At 26.5% G+C, this 20,482-nt stretch overlaps 2 protein-coding genes across 2 annotated transcripts; one reads left to right on the forward strand and one right to left on the reverse strand.

Annotated features, from left to right (window-relative positions):
• The first annotated feature begins 2,048 nt into the window (after positions 1–2,048).
• Positions 2,049–9,329, forward strand: LOC145846480 (small nuclear ribonucleoprotein F-like). Its single transcript, XM_082953237.1, has 3 exons — positions 2,049–2,297; positions 7,067–7,169; positions 9,049–9,329. Exons 1-3 carry the CDS (start codon positions 2,204–2,206, stop codon positions 9,104–9,106), a joined length of 255 nt encoding a protein of 84 aa, XP_082809363.1. The 5' UTR covers positions 2,049–2,203; the 3' UTR covers positions 9,107–9,329.
• Positions 9,330–13,426: 4,097 nt separating this feature from the next.
• LOC145846483 (uncharacterized) lies at positions 13,427–16,350 on the reverse strand. Its single transcript, XM_082953239.1, has 7 exons — positions 16,335–16,350; positions 15,879–16,070; positions 15,452–15,604; positions 14,923–15,138; positions 14,550–14,669; positions 13,945–14,062; positions 13,427–13,472 (listed from the first exon to the last, which is right to left on the reverse strand). The coding sequence occupies exons 1-7, from the start codon at positions 16,348–16,350 to the stop codon at positions 13,427–13,429; spliced, it is 861 nt and encodes a 286-aa protein (XP_082809365.1).
• Positions 16,351–20,482: the final 4,132 nt, after the last annotated feature.

Consider the following 20,482-nt stretch of genomic DNA (forward strand, 5'->3'; position numbering starts at 1 on the left):
ATGATTTATTAAAAATATCCAAAAATACTTAATTTTCTTATATCCAACTAGTCTGACTGGTAACCCTGGCAGTTAAGTTTTGCACAAATTCAAACTATCCTATTAACTATTAAACAAACTAACCTCAACAGCTGCTGTAGTAGGTACTCATCATCCAAACAGAATCCATAAATGTTTGATCCATTTTCTAAACTCAACCTATAGGAATAGATACAACTTAAAAAGATAAAGGCTTTGAGACAACCTCATATGTTCTTACAGAGGTTAAAAAGATTTTTCAAAGCATTCTTTTACTCAGTTCACTTTACAATGGTGTTTCAAAGACTGAGATGCAAGTTTTTAAAGCTTCTTGAAGAGTTTTTTTTCTGGCATCATGTACTGATGTTGTCTGAAATGTCATATTTGTGAGCCTGTTTTTATGAATAAAGATATATTCATTCTATGATGAATTACAAGATCAAATAAAGAATTTTTTCATAGGTTTTGCATGAGAAAATGAATATTAGTTATCAACATAAACTTCAAGACTGTTGATTCCCAAACTATGTCAAATGCTTTTTTTAACTCACTAAAACAATGTAGAAATGTAAGAGTTTTAAAAGATTAAATGAGCAAAAACTATCAAGAACTAATTTTGTCTTCAAGAATATTGTCAATCAAATAGAGTTTGCCAAGTATTTTACAAAGCTTACTTAAACAGAATAAAAAAAGAAAAAAACACATGTTACTACTACAAGTGCTTTTCTGAAAAGAATATTCATTGAAAAAGTACTTTTCAAAATATTTTATAGATCAAGTGATTTCTTAAACTTTCTCAGATAATATAAAGAAATTAATGTTTTAGAAGATTAGACAACAATAAAAATAATCATCAATAACAAGATTTGTCTAAAGCAACATTGACAATTGATAGATGCAGTACTTTGTTTAGTGTACTCAAACTGCACAATGAAAAAAAGAAAAATTAAAGTCCAGAACCTAGAGCTCCTTCTCCTACAACTACTTTTTACAAATGAGTTTGCCCAGGCAGAAAAGCATTTTCCAAAAAGCTTTCTTGTTGTGATGTCACATTAAAATGTAAGATTTTCCAGAATTCATTAAAAACTACAAATTGAAACACTATGTAAGCATAGCAGAGCAATTTTTTACTTTTTACAGCATAAAGTATTTTTTATTTTACGCAGTGTTAAACATTACTTTTTTTTACTTTGTAAAAGATAAATTTACTTGTTTAAATTGTTTAAATCTTATTTTTATTTGATGATTCTTTTATTGATTCTTTTTATAGTTTTTTTTTTAAAGTTTTACTTTTTTAACTGTAGAAATGATACTTAGTTAAACACTATTTAGTTAAAATTGAAGTTGAAAAATTCATTATGCTCATATAAACTACATTTGACAACATTTAAAAATTTTACAAAACAAGTATTGAAATGTAAATTTTACAAAACTGTTTTTAATTTATTTAAAATGTTTATCACTTAAGAATTTCTTAAATTATGTGTTTTTTAATTAAGATAAAGTTAAAGCTTAAATACTTTTTTCGTACAAACTTTTTTTAACTTTGTATCTAAAACTTTTTAAAGTTTTTCTTAATTTCTTCCTTTTTTACTACATTATCGATATTTGTTTGAACGTACTGTTTAATATTTAAGCTACAGTAATTCATTGTGCTCATGTAAAATACATTTGAAAACATTTAAAAAGTATATAAAACAAGTATTTACCTCTAAATTTTACAAAATTGCTTTTGGTTTACTTAAAATGTTTAATAATTTGTTCAAGATGAATTATGTGTATTTTAAAACCTTTTCTCATCAGCTTGTAGCATTACATTTAAAAGTTTGTAACTCATTTTAGTTATTACTTATTTTAATACGTTTTGGCAACTATAGAGTTTTTGTAGTCGCTGATATACCAACTTGTTCAGCTTTAAATTTGAAGCAGGTAGAAAAAAATCCATATTGTGCGTAGTGAGTAAATGCTAATATACACTTACCAAAACATTTATGAATGGCTTTGAAAAAAACTTTGCTTTTATTGATTATGGCAGCAAAACTGATATCTTACAACATGGAAAAAAAACTCTGAAGATTATTTTTTAGCCTAGTTCAAACAGTTTTGTAATCTATGATTCGCTACCAAGAGAAGATGTCAAAGCTGTAGACATTATTTTTACAGAAAGTACTATTAAATAGTCACCATGTCTTCTATGCCAATGAACCCAAAGCCGTTTTTGAACCAGCTCACTGGTAAGCCAGTCATGGTCAAGCTGAAATGGGGTATGGAGTATAGAGGTACGTTTACATAAAAATAATGTAATTAAATGTAAAGTTTAGTTGTGTAGTATATTTTATTTTGCTCATTGGAAAGCCAGTCATTGTGGATCTGAAGTGGGGTATGGAGAATAGAGATTTTTATTTATAAATATTATTAAGGCCATAGGGGGGTAGCCATGTTTTTTACAAGTTGATCTTATTTTATAGAGTGTTTTCTAAGCTTCAAGATACTTTTTATTGTTTAAAAAAATCTAATTATGTTTTGAGATATGAACAGTCAAAGTTGGGCCGCATAATAGGTTCCCTATGGGAAGGGAAAACTAAAACAGCAAAAAAAGAATATTTTATTTAGAATCTATCTCCTACATTTTTCAAGCAATCTTCAAACTTTCACAGTCTAGTCTCTATACAATAACAAAACAACGTTACTTTGGAATTAAAAAAAAAATTGTAGAATTATTTTATTTAAGAAAAAATTTTTTTTTTTAACTTTTGAGATAAAATTTTATTTTTATAAGTAATTAAAATTCATAAGTAACATTTTTTTCCTTTTAACATAGGAAACATTTTCTGAAAATTCCAAGAAGATTGCTTGAAAAATGAAGGAGGAGATAGAATTTTAGTGAATTTTAAAATTTTTGAGAAAATTGACCCCCAAAAATTTGCAGTCTATATGTTTGTATCGGAAACTTTTTACAAGAAATAAATACCTCATAAGTTATATGATATTTTTGAATTCTCAAAAAACTGGCATGTAGTTTGTATTTAAAGCTTTCATATAAAAGCCAAAGTTAATTTTTGTGAAAAAAAAGTGTTTTACCCCTCCGCCCCTATGGCCTTGATAAAATTGATAGTTTTAATTAAGCCAGTCATGGTTAAATTGAAGGGGGTATGGAGTATAGAGGTTTGTTTAAATGTGTTAAGATAAAAATTTGTTTGAAGTTAACGTATATGTCTTCTAAGTAGACTGAAGTAACTAAATACTACAATATTACCAACTTGTTGTACAGAATGATAGCTCCTAACTTAAGGCTAACTAGTTTTTAAGAAATGGTATACAGAGGTAAAATAGTTTACTGAATTAAAATATGTGACATTGTTAAACATTTTTAGTTTTACTTGAACCATTGCATAATTCAGCTAAAATTGTGGCCCCAATATTCTTGAACTTTGTTTTTTTTCTTTTGAAAAACGCTGAATATTCTTTTTGATTAAAAATAATTTATGTATGTATAAAGAAACTCAAGTTTAAGATATTTCTGAATTAACTTAATAACTGAGTATTCTACAACACAAAACAGTATTTACAAATATTTTTAGAAATTTAAAACTAATAATGAAAATATACCTAAAGAATTAACATTTTAATTTAATTTATTTTATCATTATTATTTATTTTATTTAATAGTTTTAACATTGAATAATAAGTATTTAACATTCTTTTATACACTGAAAATTAATACTTTATCAAGTAAAAGTTTCCATTTGGTTTGCATCTTTATTTTAATAATCATTGTAAATTATCAAATTGTAATCTTTTATAAAGAAAATATAAGTTTTTTATATCAGGTTATGATTCACTGTTATATCTTATGGAAGTAATTGTTACTAAGCACAAAACTTACTTGAATAATAAATAAAGTTGAACATTTTACTATTGGTCAATCTAATTTCAATAGTCTTTTTGTTCTCTTGTATGTTAGATATTTGTTAAATAAGAATTTTATGTTTGAATTTAATTATTTTGTACAAATTTTGCATTATCCTTTTAAAATTTATTTAAAACATGTAACATTAATTTGCTAAATTAGTACATTAATTTTATAAATAAAATAAAAACGACAAATACCATTAGAAAATGTGGCATTTTCATTTATTTTATTGCTTAATTACTATAGGTTTTTTATAAAAGTTGTGTAAGACATCAAATTTTTGTTGTAACCCATTTATTTTCTTAGTTATTATTAAAACAGGGTTGCCACACACTCAGGGAACTCTGGGAATCTCAGGGAATTTTCAAACTGTAGAAAATCTCAGGGAAACTCAGGGAAGTTTTGATTTTTTCTCTAAATTTCAGGGAAGTTTTTGAAAATCTCAGGGAAATTTTTTTCTAAATCTAGAATGAGGTTTAGTTAATCCAGTTTCAATATTTTGTTCAAAAGTAGTAATTTTTATTATTTAAGTGGTTATTTAGAATTTTTTTAGCCTTGCGGCTAGTTCTTCAATATTCTTTGTATTAACATTGTAGTTTTTTTAAGTTTTAAATTTATATTTACTTAAGTAAAATCAAACAGTTTAGAGAAATGAAAGTTGTTGTTAACTTTTTTACAATAATGTTAAGCTTTTAAGTTTTATTTACTGCATTCAGAACAGTTGCTAGGAAAGACATACAAGTCATAATGAAGTTATTATGTATGCATTTAAGTAAGTTTTTCATGTGAAATTATTATTATAGTATAATTAAATTTTGTCAATTAAAATGTCAAACAAATTAAACTTTATTCTTTTATGTAGAAAGTTAAGGGCATAGGGGGTAAACACCCATTTTTGGTTTTTGATCTTATTTTATATAGTTTTTGCTAAGCTAAAAAATGCTTTTTACAGATTTAAAAATTTCAAAATAGTTTTTGAGATATAGCCGGTCAAAGTCGGAGCCAACATAAGGTTCCTTATAGGAGACGCAAACTTAAACGGCAAAATTAGACTATTTCACTAAAAATCTATCTTCTCTTACGTTTTTTGAGATAACTACCTCAAATTTTCAGGAAATGTTCCTAAATATATTTAGAAAATTTTGTCGGAACAGAATTTAAAAAAAATGAAAAATAAAAATTTTATATAAAAAATAAACAAAAAAAACAGTTTTTTTTTTTTTTTTGTTATAAAATTTTTATTTCTTTAAGATTCTGTTCCGACAGAAATTTCTAAATATATTAAGGAACATTTCCTAAAATTTGAGGTAGTTATCTCAAAAAACCTAGAAGAAGATAGATTTTTAGTAATTTCTAGTTATTTGCTGTTTTAGTTTGCGCCTCCCATAAGGAACCTATTGTTGCCTCCGACTTTGACCGGCTATATCTCAAAAATTATTTTGAATATTTTAAATCTGTAAAAACCATCTTGTAGCTTAGTAAAAACTATATAAAATAAGATCAAAAACCAAAAAAGGGTGTTTACCCCCCCCCCTATGCCCATAACTAACAAGTTTACACAAAGTTGTGCAAAAGTTTAGTTTTTAATTTTTAATTGGTTTAAACCTTTTAAGATTGAGTTTTTGAAAACAGTTTTTTTCATAAATTTAAATGCAGAAGCATACATATACAACCTTCCTTTTATTGTTAAAGAAGAAAAATGAGAATGAGGTATTAATAATTTGTGTTAGAAGAAAATTTTTTTTTTTTAAGATTTGAAAAATACTCAGGGAAACTCAGGGAAATTTAAGGTTACTCAGGGAAATTTTTGGTCACTCAGGGAAGATTTTTTGGCTCAAAGAGTGGCAACCCTGTTATAACTAAAACATAATGTGGAACATGACTTTTAGTTACTAATTACTTGATAACTTAAAAAACAAGTGGCCTACTAGTTTTTTTTCAATGTAATAAATATGTATTTTACTTTACTAAAAAAATGTTACTTTTTATACAGAATGTTTATTTATTTCATGTTACATTAAGTTTGATGAAACTCAGGCTTGCTTTTTGCTACAAAAAAAGTATCTGTAGTATACTGCACTAATTCAGAAATTATGTGGTTTGTAGACATACTTTTCAATAATTTTTTAATAAATTAGAATTTTTTAAAACTCTCCAAGAGCATGTGTATACAAATAAGCTTGTTTAAAATAATAGTTTGAATTAATTATTATTGAGTTTTTAGTTAACATTTGAAAGTCTTCATGACCATATATTTATTCACCGAGTTTTTATTCCTAAAATATTGGAAATCTAAACAGAGATTTAGAAAATACTAGGTTGACTTTTTGAAGAATATGTCAATGGTCATTCTAAATTTCTATACTAAAACTTAAAGTGTTGATAAACACTCATAATTTATACTTAATGCACAATAGCTAGTATTATTAACAGTAGTTTATTTAGTATATTTTAACAATTGATAGAAAACATGTATTTAAAAATAAATTTTACTTACATTATATATCAACTCAAGATACTTTGTGAACAACAATGAATATGTATTTGATGTTAATTGATATGTTTTTGAAATAAACACTATTTACTCACAATGCTATAAAGTGTTGGTGTTTTTAGTTTTTCACATTGTACGATGTTTGGTGGATATGCAACTACAATATAATGTGTAAGTTTTTAACTTTTATCATATTTTAGGATATTTGGTGAGCAATGACTGTTACATGAACATGCAACTACAATATAATATAGTGTGTATATTTTTAACTTGTATTTTTTATATCAGGATATTTGGTGAGCGTTGACTGTTACATGAAAATGCAACTACAATATAATATAGTGTGTTTATTTTTTAACTCATATTTTTTATACCAGGATACTTGGTGAGCGTTGACTGTTACATGAACATGCAACTACAATATAATATAGTGTGCATAATTTTAACTTGTATTTTTTATATCAGGATATTTGGTGAGTGTTGACTGTTACATGAACATGCAACTACAATATAATATAGTGTGCATAATTTTAACTTGTATTTTTTATATCAGGATATTTGGTGAGCGTTGACTGTTACATGAACATGCAACTACAATATAATATAGTGTGTATAATTTTAACTTGTATTTTTTATATCAGGATATTTGGTGAGTGTTGACGGTTACATGAATATGCAACTCGCAAACACCGAAGAGTTTGTTGAAGGAAACAAAGCTGGTAACCTCGGTGAAATTCTCATCAGGTTATTAGTTTTTTATATATTTGAGATATAATTTAAATATTATTATCAAGTTGTGTCATTAAAATGGAAAAAATGTTGAGAATAAATGTAATTAAAAAAAAAAGGGTTTTTATTTTTCAATTAAAGCTAAGTATAATGGTTAAAATACAGTTGGTTTTATTGTGATTACACCAATTAAAAGTAATTAAACTGCATCGGGGGTTGTATGTTCTTTTTAAAAATATCAATATCTTATCAATTACAGTACAATTATCTTATCAATATAAGTTAGTTTTTATAATATATAAAAAACTTAAACTAATTTTTGATAAATAGTCATTTTTGTAAATAGTTTTTGTTACAGACATACTGGTCACAAAAGTTTTAAATTTTTTTTAAAATCTACATACTTTTTTGAATCAGAGAGCAAAATTTTTTATGAAACATTCCTTAAATAGTTTAAAAAATATTAGTTTTTTAACGGAAAAATATATTGAAAATAAAAAAAAGTAATTAATCGAAAATCTTTTTTTTTAATTAAAAAAAATTCTTACTTAACTGTTAAATTTTGAAGAAAAAAAAACTGAAGTAAAATATTGATTATTGTGGGGTTTTCACTTTATAGTTTTGGATTTCTTTTAACAACCTATCGAACTCAACAACTCATATCTTAAAAAATATTTTAAATTTTATTAAGTAATAGAAAGTTTCTGGTAGCTCATCTATGACTTAACAAAAAAAGACCAACTTGTAGAAACAAGGTGGTCCTCATATGGCCTTAATCTTATAAACTTGTTTTTTATTCAAGCTTTATTTTTTTATGGAGTACTAAGAATTAATATAACACCTTGCAAATAGTTTTCCAATTACAATATCTGATGAAATATCTTAAAACTGAATTTGTCTATTATTATATTCTAGGCTTAGTTTTTAAGTTTATAACAAAGCTATTTTAAGATAGTTTTTATTAATAATATTTTATAACATTTAAAAATATTCATTGCTTTTGATAAATCATCGTTGTTTTTCTATAGTTCAGAATTTCTTCTATGACATATTCAACATAATTATTTGATACATATTTAAATCTAAAATAAAAAAAATATTTAATATTTACACAGTATTCATATGGAAATAAATTTGTTGTTTGCTTTATGCCTTAAATTTTAGCTCAAAAGTTATATACAAGCAAAGTTTTAATTGTTATCAATTAAAAAACTTAATAAAGTTTTCTAAGGTTTAAACATATACAATTTAAACAAAATATGAGCCTTTTAATATACGCTTTTATTAAATATTTTATACATGAAAGCTAACAAGTCTTATGTAATCTTTACTAAGGGTAGTTTAAATAGAAAATATCATGTTTTGAAAGTTTTAAATGTGTGTTTTTTCTCTTTTTGTTTACAACAACAATTTTTGCTACTTGTTCATTCTTTGAAATTTATCTCAAGTTTTGTTGTTTATTTAAAAAAATCTCAGTTATTACCACTCAATAATTTTATTTTCAACGTTATAAATGCAACAGTTTCATGAAAGTTTTAAATTTTAAAAATTGTAAATATTTTAATAGTCTAAATGTTCCATATACTATTAGGTTCTATCTTTCACAGTAATTAAACAAACTTGCAAATTTCATGTTTACAGTTTTTATATTTAATTTAAATAAATATTTTTTATCTGTTTAAATGAATATTTTTTAAATAGATGCAACACTGTTCTGCACGTTAAATTTTCTTGTATTTGATATATAACAAATAAGTGTTTAACATGATTCACTTTTCTTACACCGTTTATGTCAAATTCACAAATTTGTACACGTATTTGGTTTAAATGAATATTTTTTTAAATATTTTAATTATAAAAATTTAAATAATATTTCAATATTTTTTCAAAACAGATGCAACAACGTTCTCTACATCAAAGGCATCGAGGAAGGCGAGGCCGGTGAAGTTTAAACGATTCTGATTGGCTCAATCAACAAGTGATCTTCTGTGATTGGCTCAATCTGGTCTGATGTCTTCACTGATTGGTCGATCTTATTTTGCAGCGTTTTCATTTGTTAAATATTCGCTTGGTTTGAAAATAGTTCACATAGTGTTGAGCACTTTTAGTAGTCACTATTTTTAATTTTTATCCGATATTGTTTTACCATGTATGTTAGAGATGGATATCAAATTAAAGCATTCCTAAAATGTGCATTTTGAAGTAAAGTTTTTATTGTTTAAATTTTAGTAAATTCTGTTGAGTTGTAGAAAAATAAAATTTTTTCTGTTGTCAATAAATTGTTTAAATTGTGAATTTCTAATGTATATCTACTTTTACTTTGTGTGTCCAACGTTTTATAAAAATATCATCAGTCAATTTTTACACAAGTGCGCTTAAATATAGCTCTCAATCTTTTTCAGGAAGTGTATAAACAAATTTGAGGGTTGCTTAGCCTTTGAAATAAAATAAAAGTAAGGCATTTGGGATCAATAACAATCTACTTAAAACAATGAACTTGAAACAATCTACTTAAATAAAAATAAGGTTTAAATTTACTTTTTACGTCATTTATACCTTACAAATTAGTGATGAATTGTATAAATGTTAAAACTGAACACTCAACCTACATTCTAGGATATAATAACCTCTCAAAAATATTGATAATGTCTGGCAAAACTGTTACATCGGTGCTAGCGATCTGTGAACAGTAGAGTGATCTGTTTCCATAAAAAATCATGTAGTAGATCTTGGTGAAACTTTTTGTGCATAATCACATAAACAGACAACACGAAAAATAGCTTTTACCACTACCGTACTACTTATATTTTTTATAGGAACAAACCCCATGTAATTTATATGGGACCTTGAAAATTTGACCTTCAAGTTTTTAGCTGAATATTTACGTACATTTAGCAATCATCACGAAAACACATTTTACGCGTTTTCACTAAAGTTTCATGAAAGCACTTCTCGATTTTCTCAAAAAAATGAAGAATGATAAAATGTACAGAAAATTTAAAAATGTCTTGAAATATATAATTTAAATTTTACAACTCCCCTTAAAATATGCGTGGGTCCTTTTTTGCTCTTTATCATACACTCCGTAAGATCTAGTGTAAGTTTCAAAATTTGCCAGAATATCTACAGGGTTGCAAATAAACTTGAAAGTTGACTTTGTATTTTAAAAAAACCTGGAAATTAGCAATTTAAAAAAATAAACTGGAGTTTTGAACAAAATAGCTACAATTTTAAACGACATTAACATTTAAGTAATGAAGTTTTGTTTTTATAGATTAGAAAATTTATCATGTAGATAGTTTTTTATCGTTATTAAGATTTTTATCTAAAAAAGATTAAAAGTAGCTCTACAGTGTTTTCTCATTGTTTTTATACAACTTAAAACATTTTTTGCATTAAACTTAATTTTGTACTAATAAACCCAAAAGCTTGTGCTTTAAAAATTCTGAAAGAAATATCTCTACCGTTGCCAAGTACCTAGTGTAAACTTACCAGAATATCTACTATAAGTTTCACAAGTTTGCTACAATACTTAGTAATAATAATAAGTAAAATAATACCAAACAAATGATGTTTAAATAGTAAATAATAACACTTTGGTAAGTATAATAAGTTTAGGCGTATCAACTTATTCTAAAATAGTCAGAAAACTATAAAATTTCGAGTTCATTTACACCAAGAATAAAGAATACTTTCTACCTATTTTGAGCCATTGTTTTTGTACTGTTATACACATATTATTAATAAACACATATTTATAAATTTTGCTATAGCGAAGTAATCCTTGTGAACAGACATAAAAAAACATATTTTTTGCATTGATTGTTCGAAAACAAACAAAAAGGTCTTAACTTCTAGAGACGATAATAACATATACTATTTTACTATTTCAAGACTTTATTATGCAAACTAAGTTTCGGTCAAAGTTCTTTTTTTTTTGATTATTTCCATACTGTACAAACACGTATTTTAACATAACAGTTAATCTTACTTTAATTTACAATGAGTTTTACAAAAACTTACAAAAGAGTCTCATACTAAATCAGTGAAGTTAGTGCTTATCATTTTAAAGAGGACCGCAGCCTTCATTGAAATTTTGTATTATTAATAATACTATCGAAAAATATATGTTTTTTTTAAAGTGACATGTACAAAATAAAAGAATAAAATACAGCATCTATGAAATTTTAGTTCAAATAGTAAAATTAGTATACTAAGAGTTTTACTTTTCACAAAATGTGCATGGAGTGTAACTTTAGTATTTAGGTAATTATGTTATTTTTTAATATTTTTTAACAGTATTAAGTAAATATAAAAATTCGCAAAGACTTTATTTCTTAAAATATGTAATGTATAATTATTAATACATGTAGTACACTGTAGAGAGGCTTTAAAATTCTAAACCCTATGATTTAAGTAAGCCATAAAAAAACAATAAAAACTTTTAAGTCTAAACACCAAACCAAAAAATCTAAAATACTTATTTTAACAAAAGTAGTTTAACTGTTGTGAATTTAAAACACAAGTAATAGTATAAAGCAAATAAAACTATTTTGATAAATAAAAACTTAGTAAAGCATTTAGCAACATTATACTAACAGTATTCTCAAAAAAAAGTCAAATTAATTTTAAATCTAAACCTAAGGTGAACACCGTGGATTTGTTAACAAGGTTGTTGCTTTGAATTCACTTTGACAGAGCATAATGCAGGGGCGTGTCTAGAGTTTTTTCAGTGAGTTAGCACAATAATTTTTCTTCAATAAATAGAGTAGTTTCCGTAGTAACTTTTAGTAATACGTTTTGGAAAACTACGTAACATAACTGTCTCAAATTTTTTTTTCAGGTACATGATAAAAGTATTCAAACTTTAAACAACTTGAAAACACCAGTAAAACATAACTAAAAGTGTTGTTAAGTAGTCCAGTTCTTTATTATTATTATTTAATAATCAAAATACAAACCTAAGTTCAGTTAATATTGAATTTGTAAAAGTATTGCCTTACGTTGTTAAGCTAAAATGTATTTTTAAACCCTTTATATATAAGAAACTAAAAACAAAGTGCTAATCAAAACTAGCTAATAGATTGTCTTAATATTAAAACAACATATATAATGTTATGTAAGTAAATTACTTAGTCAAACAAAAAAACGTATAAACTGTATAAAAATATTATAACTACGAACGTTGCGAATTTTCAAAAGGAAACCCTTTGGGCTGTATAATAATTTAAAAATAGTTATATAGAACACTTTGATTGGCTTATTTTGAATGAAAAGTTTCATTTTTTAAATGTGAAGCTTTCGCTGCTACAAAATTTTTATAAAGCGTACACATTATTTTCCAATAAAAACATTTTAAAACTACTTGATTAGTTAATTTTGGTTTTCTGAAAAAAAAAAAAATAATAAAACTACGTCTTTTTTGTAAAACAACTCTTAACTAAACTTTATTTTACAGAAAAAAGCTAACAGCTGGATATGAACTTTTAGTCGGTGTTGAAAATTAAAACCACATTAAATCGCCTTTTTGTTACGTTTTCTTACAGTTTTAGTTTTTTAGATGTCGCCCAGAAAAACAGTCAAAACACGCTATAATGCTTTGAGCCTAATTAATACTACTGAAGTATAATTTTATACTTAAACTAAAAACAATTTTGTGTTTTTTTATTTTCGCTAGACTGTTTTTAAAACAACTCATCTGCACAATATTTAAATGATTGGCCCAATACTAGTAATACTAATTGTCATGAAGTTTAATACAAATTTTAAAGCCAGCAGTTAACTTTTAGTTAAGTTTATCTATTATTCATCATATACGTAAAACAATTACAACTGTATTAAATTACTAGGTTATAACATTACACTAGGAAGGATACAGATATTTTTAATATCTTTTTATTTAAAAATTAATTTTTCACTAATTTTTTTTATACATTTAATCACTTTTTAAGCTATGTTACGATTTGATTTCAAGTTAGTTTCGAATAAACGTTTTTTTTTTGTAGAGCGTTAAACAAAGTTTCTTCGTACATATGGTCCTAGTGCCAATTACTTTGAACGCTGTTTTTGTCTATCATAAAACAATATCTACATGAAAGCTAAAACTACATTGAAACAACTTTTTTTTATAATCCAAATTACAGTTTATTAGTGTTTAAGCGAATTAGTATAAAAATAAAATCTCAAAAAATGTTTTATCAGCTTTTTTTTTGTATTTTCCAAGCATGGCCCTTTATAGCGTACATTGAATTTTTTTAAAGTTTTGTTTTATTTCAAGCTTGTCCGGCTTCTGCAGCTGCCGGAGAGTAGCTTCCTTGCCTGTAAAAATAAAACGTTATTGAAAAAAATAAACTGAAAAACTAGAGTTTTTAAGAACTTCGTTTATGTGCAAACACTAGCTGAAAACTTCAATACAAAAAAATGCACAAAGATATAGTTGTATAAATAGATAGAAAATACTTTGTAAGCCACATTAACTACAATGAAAGCCTTTTGCTAAAACAATGATAACAGTTTGCTTTAAAAGATTTAAAAACTTTAAGCTTCTTTTATTCGACGAATATTCTTATTTGTTCACTTATCAGTACTAATTACAACGTCTTATTGGTTACAAACAACTCAATTTGTAGCTTTTACGTATGGCGTCACAGACAAAACAAAATAAACAATTGCAAACAAAAATAACAAACGTATATAACTCACTATGTAGCTTTGATATGTGACATTACAGATATAATAAATAGTTATTAAAAATAAACATATATATATATTTACATACAAATAAACTCACTTTGTAGCTTTTATGTATGACATCACAGACAACGCAACAATGGCGACCAATAGGGCGACAGCAAGCGCGATCAGCAACCAGCCACTAGGTGGACCAACTGTTGACGGCTCCTTAAATCCTGTGAATTTGTTTGATTGTTACTTATTGTAATTAAAAATTATCAAACGAAAAAAAATTGTAGTACTAGTTTAACTAACTTTTCTTTTTTGTTAATAATAACTAGTTGTTATTTGATTAACTTTAAAGGGAATAACTAAAAGTTATTTTCTATTTGTTTAGTAGAAAAGTTGTTTTACATTGTTTATTTTCATTCTAACTATTTCCTTCTGACAGAAAAATTAAGGTTCTTATACTCTCTACTATTTAAAATAAAGAAAAAAATCGTTAACTAACTCATTACTTTTCTTCAATGGCAAAAAAAAAGAGTTTTACGTAAATTAGCAACCATTAAACGAAACAAACGAACAGTTATTTTTTTCATAACTTTTAACTACATTGTGTACGAACCAACAAATTAGTTTACTGCTTTACTTTTGCACGTATTTTCTGTAAAAACACACACGAAACGTATTAAACAGTGATTTTTTTTGATAAAACAAACTCACTAGTAGTGACGTCAGCTGTCGTGTTCAACTGTTGAGTGGTCATTTCAGGAACTGTGGTGGCCTCAGGTGTTGTGGTCGTAACTGGTACGGTTGGTTCGACTTCAGTCCAAGGTGGTAGGACTGTCGGAAAAACAAGCAATTAGAAAAAGTTAAACAAGGCGTATGTACAGAGAGAAACTTAAATTAGACAGTTATTTTTAATATTTTTGAATAAATCTATAAGCTTAGTACTTCCAAAAATTGTTTCACAAATTCTAAGTTGAACCAAAAAGTGTAAAACCAATCGTTTTAAAATTATGTTTTTATGATAGATAAATAAAACTCTCATTCTAAACAGACCAATTGTTTTTATGTTGTTTTGTTCACAACTCACCGTATATCTGAGTGTCGCACAGTTCGATCGTGTCACCGATTTCCGCGCCCGCCGCCGCCGCCGTCTTCACTTTCCGCATGAGCGCCCTCGCCTCCTGGTGGTGGTTCCTCCTCGTCACAATCTTCAGCAACACTTCCTCGCTCGACCTCAAAGCCGTTCTGTAGCTCACGAGCAATCTCATCGATCCGGATCCCTCGCCGGATCCCTCCCCGGATCCTGGTGGAATGTCGAATGTTATTAATTTAAATGAATAATTATGTTTTAGATAGTAGATGTTATGGAAGGAAAATTGTTTGCAGGCTGTTGCTTGTACTATTAGTTTCATCACAGTTTTGTTATTAAGCTGCAGGAGTATTTTTTATTTGACGAAAGTGAGCCTTGTGAACACTCTAAAGTTTTCGCTGTATATTAAACAACTTTAAAATAAAGTTAAAGAAAATATTTGTTTAAATTTTTTCATGTTTAAACAACCACGTTTATTGGAATGAAAATTAACTTGGAATTTTTGTAGGAAATATGGAAAACAAACCTCCTCTATCGACGTATTCGCACGAACTCATGGTGAGATCGCAGTAGAGTTTGATGAAGCCCGCCCACTCGTCGTAATGATGATCGTGCACTTCGACGCTCTCAACGTCCAACACCAACCTCAACTCTTCCAACGATTCCAGCAAGTCCGTTTCTGTGGAAAGTAATTAATTAAACATAGCTCGAAAGTTTTTGAAAAAATATGTAGCAAACATGCTTAAGTTTGCATAGTTTATAAACGTTTTCTAAAGTTTTTTTACTAAAAACGTCTTTTACACAGTTCACATTAGTGAAATTTTGATATGAATGACGAAATGTTTCGAAATGATTGAAAAGATTTTGTGTAATCACCGATTTAAAACATATTCATAGCTTTATCAAAAACGCAAGTCAAGTATGAACTTCAACTCGTAGTTTCAAAATCAAACCGTTCTTGTATCTGATGTTGATCTTCGAGTACAGGACCCTCTTTTCTCCCAGTGTCAGGTTGGGGAAGGTTTCATTTTCAGGTGTGACGTCACCGGAACCCTCTCCTGATCCTGAAAATCCTGAAAACACTTCGGATGATCGCTGCAGTTTCGACACGATCTCATCGGCAGTCTCTTCCAATGCGGCCGATACTGGAAAAATATTTTGTTGGAAAATAATTTAATGTTGGAAAAGCTAGATGATCTCTGGCAAAACCTTATTATTTAAGTATTTGTTTGTTTATCTAAAACATTTACTTTGTACTTTACTTCATAACTTTACTACTACATGACGTAATTTTTATATCTTGTTCTATATACATTTTGCATACCTACTTTAGCAATGTCGACGGGGCGTACAGCTCGATTTGAGTTATACGCATACTGTAGCAGACAAGCTGTCCTCAAGCAACAAACTTCCACTTTTGGTCATTTTGAACATTGAACTCAACGTATAAGCCTACACATTCGGTGGCATAAACTTATTACTTCTATCTTTCCTTTCTTTATTTCAATGTTGTACCTTTTTGTCTCGCTCTACATCCGGTGTCAACAAGGAAGTATTCGTTACAGCACAATTAGAATCGTGAACTGCAAGGAAACTTCTAAAGTAGTAAACCTTTCTTATTGTGTCTTTTATTTTTATGTATAATAAAGCATATAGATACTTGTTAGTCTATATTGAAAGTAATCTTATAAGTAAAACGAAGAGGGTATTAGCTCTTAAACCCTCCCGCACTCGCAGGCCGAGGTAGCAACTAAAGATAAAGATGGCCCCGAAACTTTTGCGAATCTGGCTCTTGTCGAAACTGCCGAACCTGTAGACCCAAGTAGCCCGGAGTACATCAAGCTCAGTTGATACAAATGCTTAAAAGAAAGAAAAGTCAAATCAATATACTGGTTATACTCCGAGTTCACGAGTTGAACTTGATAAAATTTGTTAAACTGCAGTATTTATTTACAATGTTTTAACCTTTACATGGTCTTTATCAAAATAACAAAGTTGTTTTATTTTTTATAACCTTATTTTTATAACAGCTTACAGAACAGTTAATCTCTATACTAAATATGTGCGGACTTGAACACTTATAATATTTAAAACTTAAATTCTTAACAAATATAAATTAAATGATGATATAAATCAAGAATTAAAGTAAATAGAAAACAGGGTCGGTCTCTTAAGGTATATTGTAATCATTTGTAAACTGTTAGTTAAAGTCAGCCTTTTATGTAAAAATATTTCTAACTATGATTCATAATTAAATTTTTTTGAACGTCTTAAGTAATAGTTAGCTTAAATATTATAAAATGTACTAGTTAGTCATACATAAAAACTATTGTTTAAAAACTCATAAGTGACTCTTAACTTTATAAAAACTAATAGGAGTATATTAGTTAAATATAATCATTAAAAACAAAAACTGCTGAATTACAAACACTCCAGGCGTGTTACAATTGCAGTTATAGAAAACTGAATGTAATTTAACGAAATTTTAATATTAACGATAAAATAATCATTTTATAAGCACCATTACCAAGAGCAAGTTTATAAACATTAGTTTAAAGAAACTTTTATTGTAAACAAAAAAAGATAAAAAGTTATGGTCCATTGGCAATATCCATAACACATTGTAAAAAGCATATCTAGCGTATTGAGTATTTGCCTCAATCAACAATCAAATGAGATATTCTACGTATTTTTAAAAGATTTGAAAGTAACAGTTTGAACAAATACAACGTTTATACTGACTTTAAAAAGTTACTCAGCTGATGACTCAGCTTCAATTAAACTTTTTAGCAAACTCAAAGTAAACTGAAATCTAAACGGTTACAAAATCCCTTAAATTTTGTATTTAAACTTGGTATATTTTAGGCAAAAAACTAATGCAACAACTAAATAACACAAAATAAAAAAAATTTAGACATAGAATTTTAACAGGAGACGATACAACGAACAAACAAAATTAGTTCAAGAAAACCATAGCAACAACATAAAACAACAATGTCACTCTGAATTAGTTCTATAAAATTGTTGAACTTGATTTAGAGTATAATATATGGATCATTTAATACAAATATACATAATTTGTAGTAAATATTCATCTTATAATACTAAAAACCACAGTTTGAATATGAAACTTTGTATGTTACTTTTGTGTTTAAAATATTTGCTCGTTATATGACGGCAGTAATTAAATATATTAAAAACTTAAAATTGAAAAAAAATTAAAAGCAAAAATCTATAGAAAGCACAACAAACTAGTTACTGATTTATCACAGGTATGACCTCATATATCAATTGAAACCCAAAAAATTGAGATTGAAAACCTAAAAAATTCGGAATATTGATTAATTTCAGTATTTAAATTCAAACTTAAGAGTATCTAAAATCATGGTCTGGTACAAAAAAGTTTTAAAAATGGCTTTAAGATGTACAAGAAAATAACTCAAGCTTAATGTACAACGTATCTCTGACAACAATTGATACATTGCTAACACAAGACATAAAGTTTTCAAAAACATACAATAAACCTGAGAAAGATATAAAAATAATGATGAATGCAAATGAAATAAAACAAAGGTAAGAACAAAAGTAACTGCACATTTAAAATGATTGTTTTAAGAAAAATGTCATTTATGTAAGTAAAAAAAAAACATATAACCAACAAACTTATTGTGTGAAACAAAATCAGCATCGTACAGCAATAAATTAAAGCAACCCAGAATAAAAAACTATCAAAAGTACGTTCACATAACTCAAAAAAGGAAATTCGTGGTGAGAAAATATTTTTCGAATTTAATTTAAAGTTTAAGCAGATTTTTGATTGTCGTGTAAACTAAAATATTAACTCATTTTAAAGATAGAATAAAAACAGTTTATTGGAAATATAAAAAAAGAATTAATAATGTTTTAACATTACAAACGAAAATAAGAAAATTTAAAATCAGATATCTTGATTGTTACGTCATTTCAACAATTAAGAACATTTAAAAGACTTTGGGTTAAATTAAAAAAAAAAATTGAATTAAAGTAACAAATAACATGGAAAGTGTAATAATTTACGAACATTACAACATGATGTCTTCTTTAAACTTTAGACTACAAACCGTAAAAGTTTAAACATAGAAAACAAACATGAATTAACCCTTACTACTTACTTTAAGACTGAATCAATATCAACTGATTTAAAATAGGAATTAAAGTAAATTGGGTCAGTCTATTAAACAAACTCTTAATGAATATTGTAATCATTTATAAACTACTATCTTACGTCAATCTATTGATTTACAATATTTTTTAACTGTGATTCATAATTATAAAACGCTTTTTAGCAGCTAAAGTTATAGCTTACTTAAATGTATAAAACTTTAGTTTAATACTCAAAAATGACTCTTAATATTATATAAATTAAGAACATTTAATAGGATCATGAATAGGTAAATTAAATCAATAAAAATACAAACTGTTGAGTTACACGCTCATCAGGTGTAGTTCAACTGCAGTTATAGAAACTGAATGGCTTTAAAATGTACACATTTATTCACAATATTCTAAGATTTGTAATTCTCTAGAAATACGTACAACTTTTCTAAAATAATAAAGATTCAAATAAAGCAGTTTCAGCTGATGACAATAAACAACTTAGCTTTAGAAAAGTAAAAAAGCTATGAAAGTCCTTAAGTGGGTTGTTTGAAGTTGCTTTATTTTATTTTAGGCAAAAAACTAACTCAAAGTGTTTTTAATAATGACAAAATATAAGTTAACAATGTTTTAGACATGAAATTTTAACAGGCGACAATACAACAAACAAACAAGATTAGTTCAAGAAAACCATAGCAACAACACAAAACAACAATGTCACTCTTAATTAGTACCATAAAATTGTTGAACTTGATTTAGAGCATAATAAATAGATTATTTAATACAAATATACAAAATTTGTAATAAATATCCATTTTATAATACTAAAAACCACAGTTTAAATATGATATTTGTACGTTACTTTTAATATTTGCTCATTAAATGATTGCAGAAATCTTAAGACAGCACAACAAATAACTTACTGATCTATCACAAATATGATTTCAATATTTAACGAGATTGAAAACCTAAAAGGCTCAGAAATTATTAAAATAAAACTTAAAAGAGTATCCAAAATAATATACTGGTACAAAATAGATTGAATGGTTTTAAGATGTACAAAAAAAAATAAAACCAAATCTTAATGTACAACGTATCTCCGACAACAATTGATACATTGTTAACACAAGACATAAAGTTTTCAAAAACATAAAATAAAACCTGAAAGATATAACAATAATAATGAATGCAAACAAAAATAAAACAAAGGTAGGAATAAAACTTGTAACTGCAGAAATAAAAACTATTAATCTTAGAAAAAAAGTCATTTATGTAACTAAAATAAAATAGATAACCAAGTATGTTGCAGTAAAATTACTACAAAATCAGCAAAACACATCAGTTAAAAGATGAAATTCGATAAAAAAAATATATATAAAAAAAAAACTAGTTTATCTAATTTAAACTAACTTACTTATATTAA

This window comes from Thalia democratica, unplaced genomic scaffold (genome assembly GCF_965202585.1).
Source record: "Thalia democratica unplaced genomic scaffold, ktThaDemo2.hap1.1 HAP1_SCAFFOLD_463, whole genome shotgun sequence".
Taxonomy (NCBI): domain Eukaryota; kingdom Metazoa; phylum Chordata; class Thaliacea; order Salpida; family Salpidae; genus Thalia; species Thalia democratica.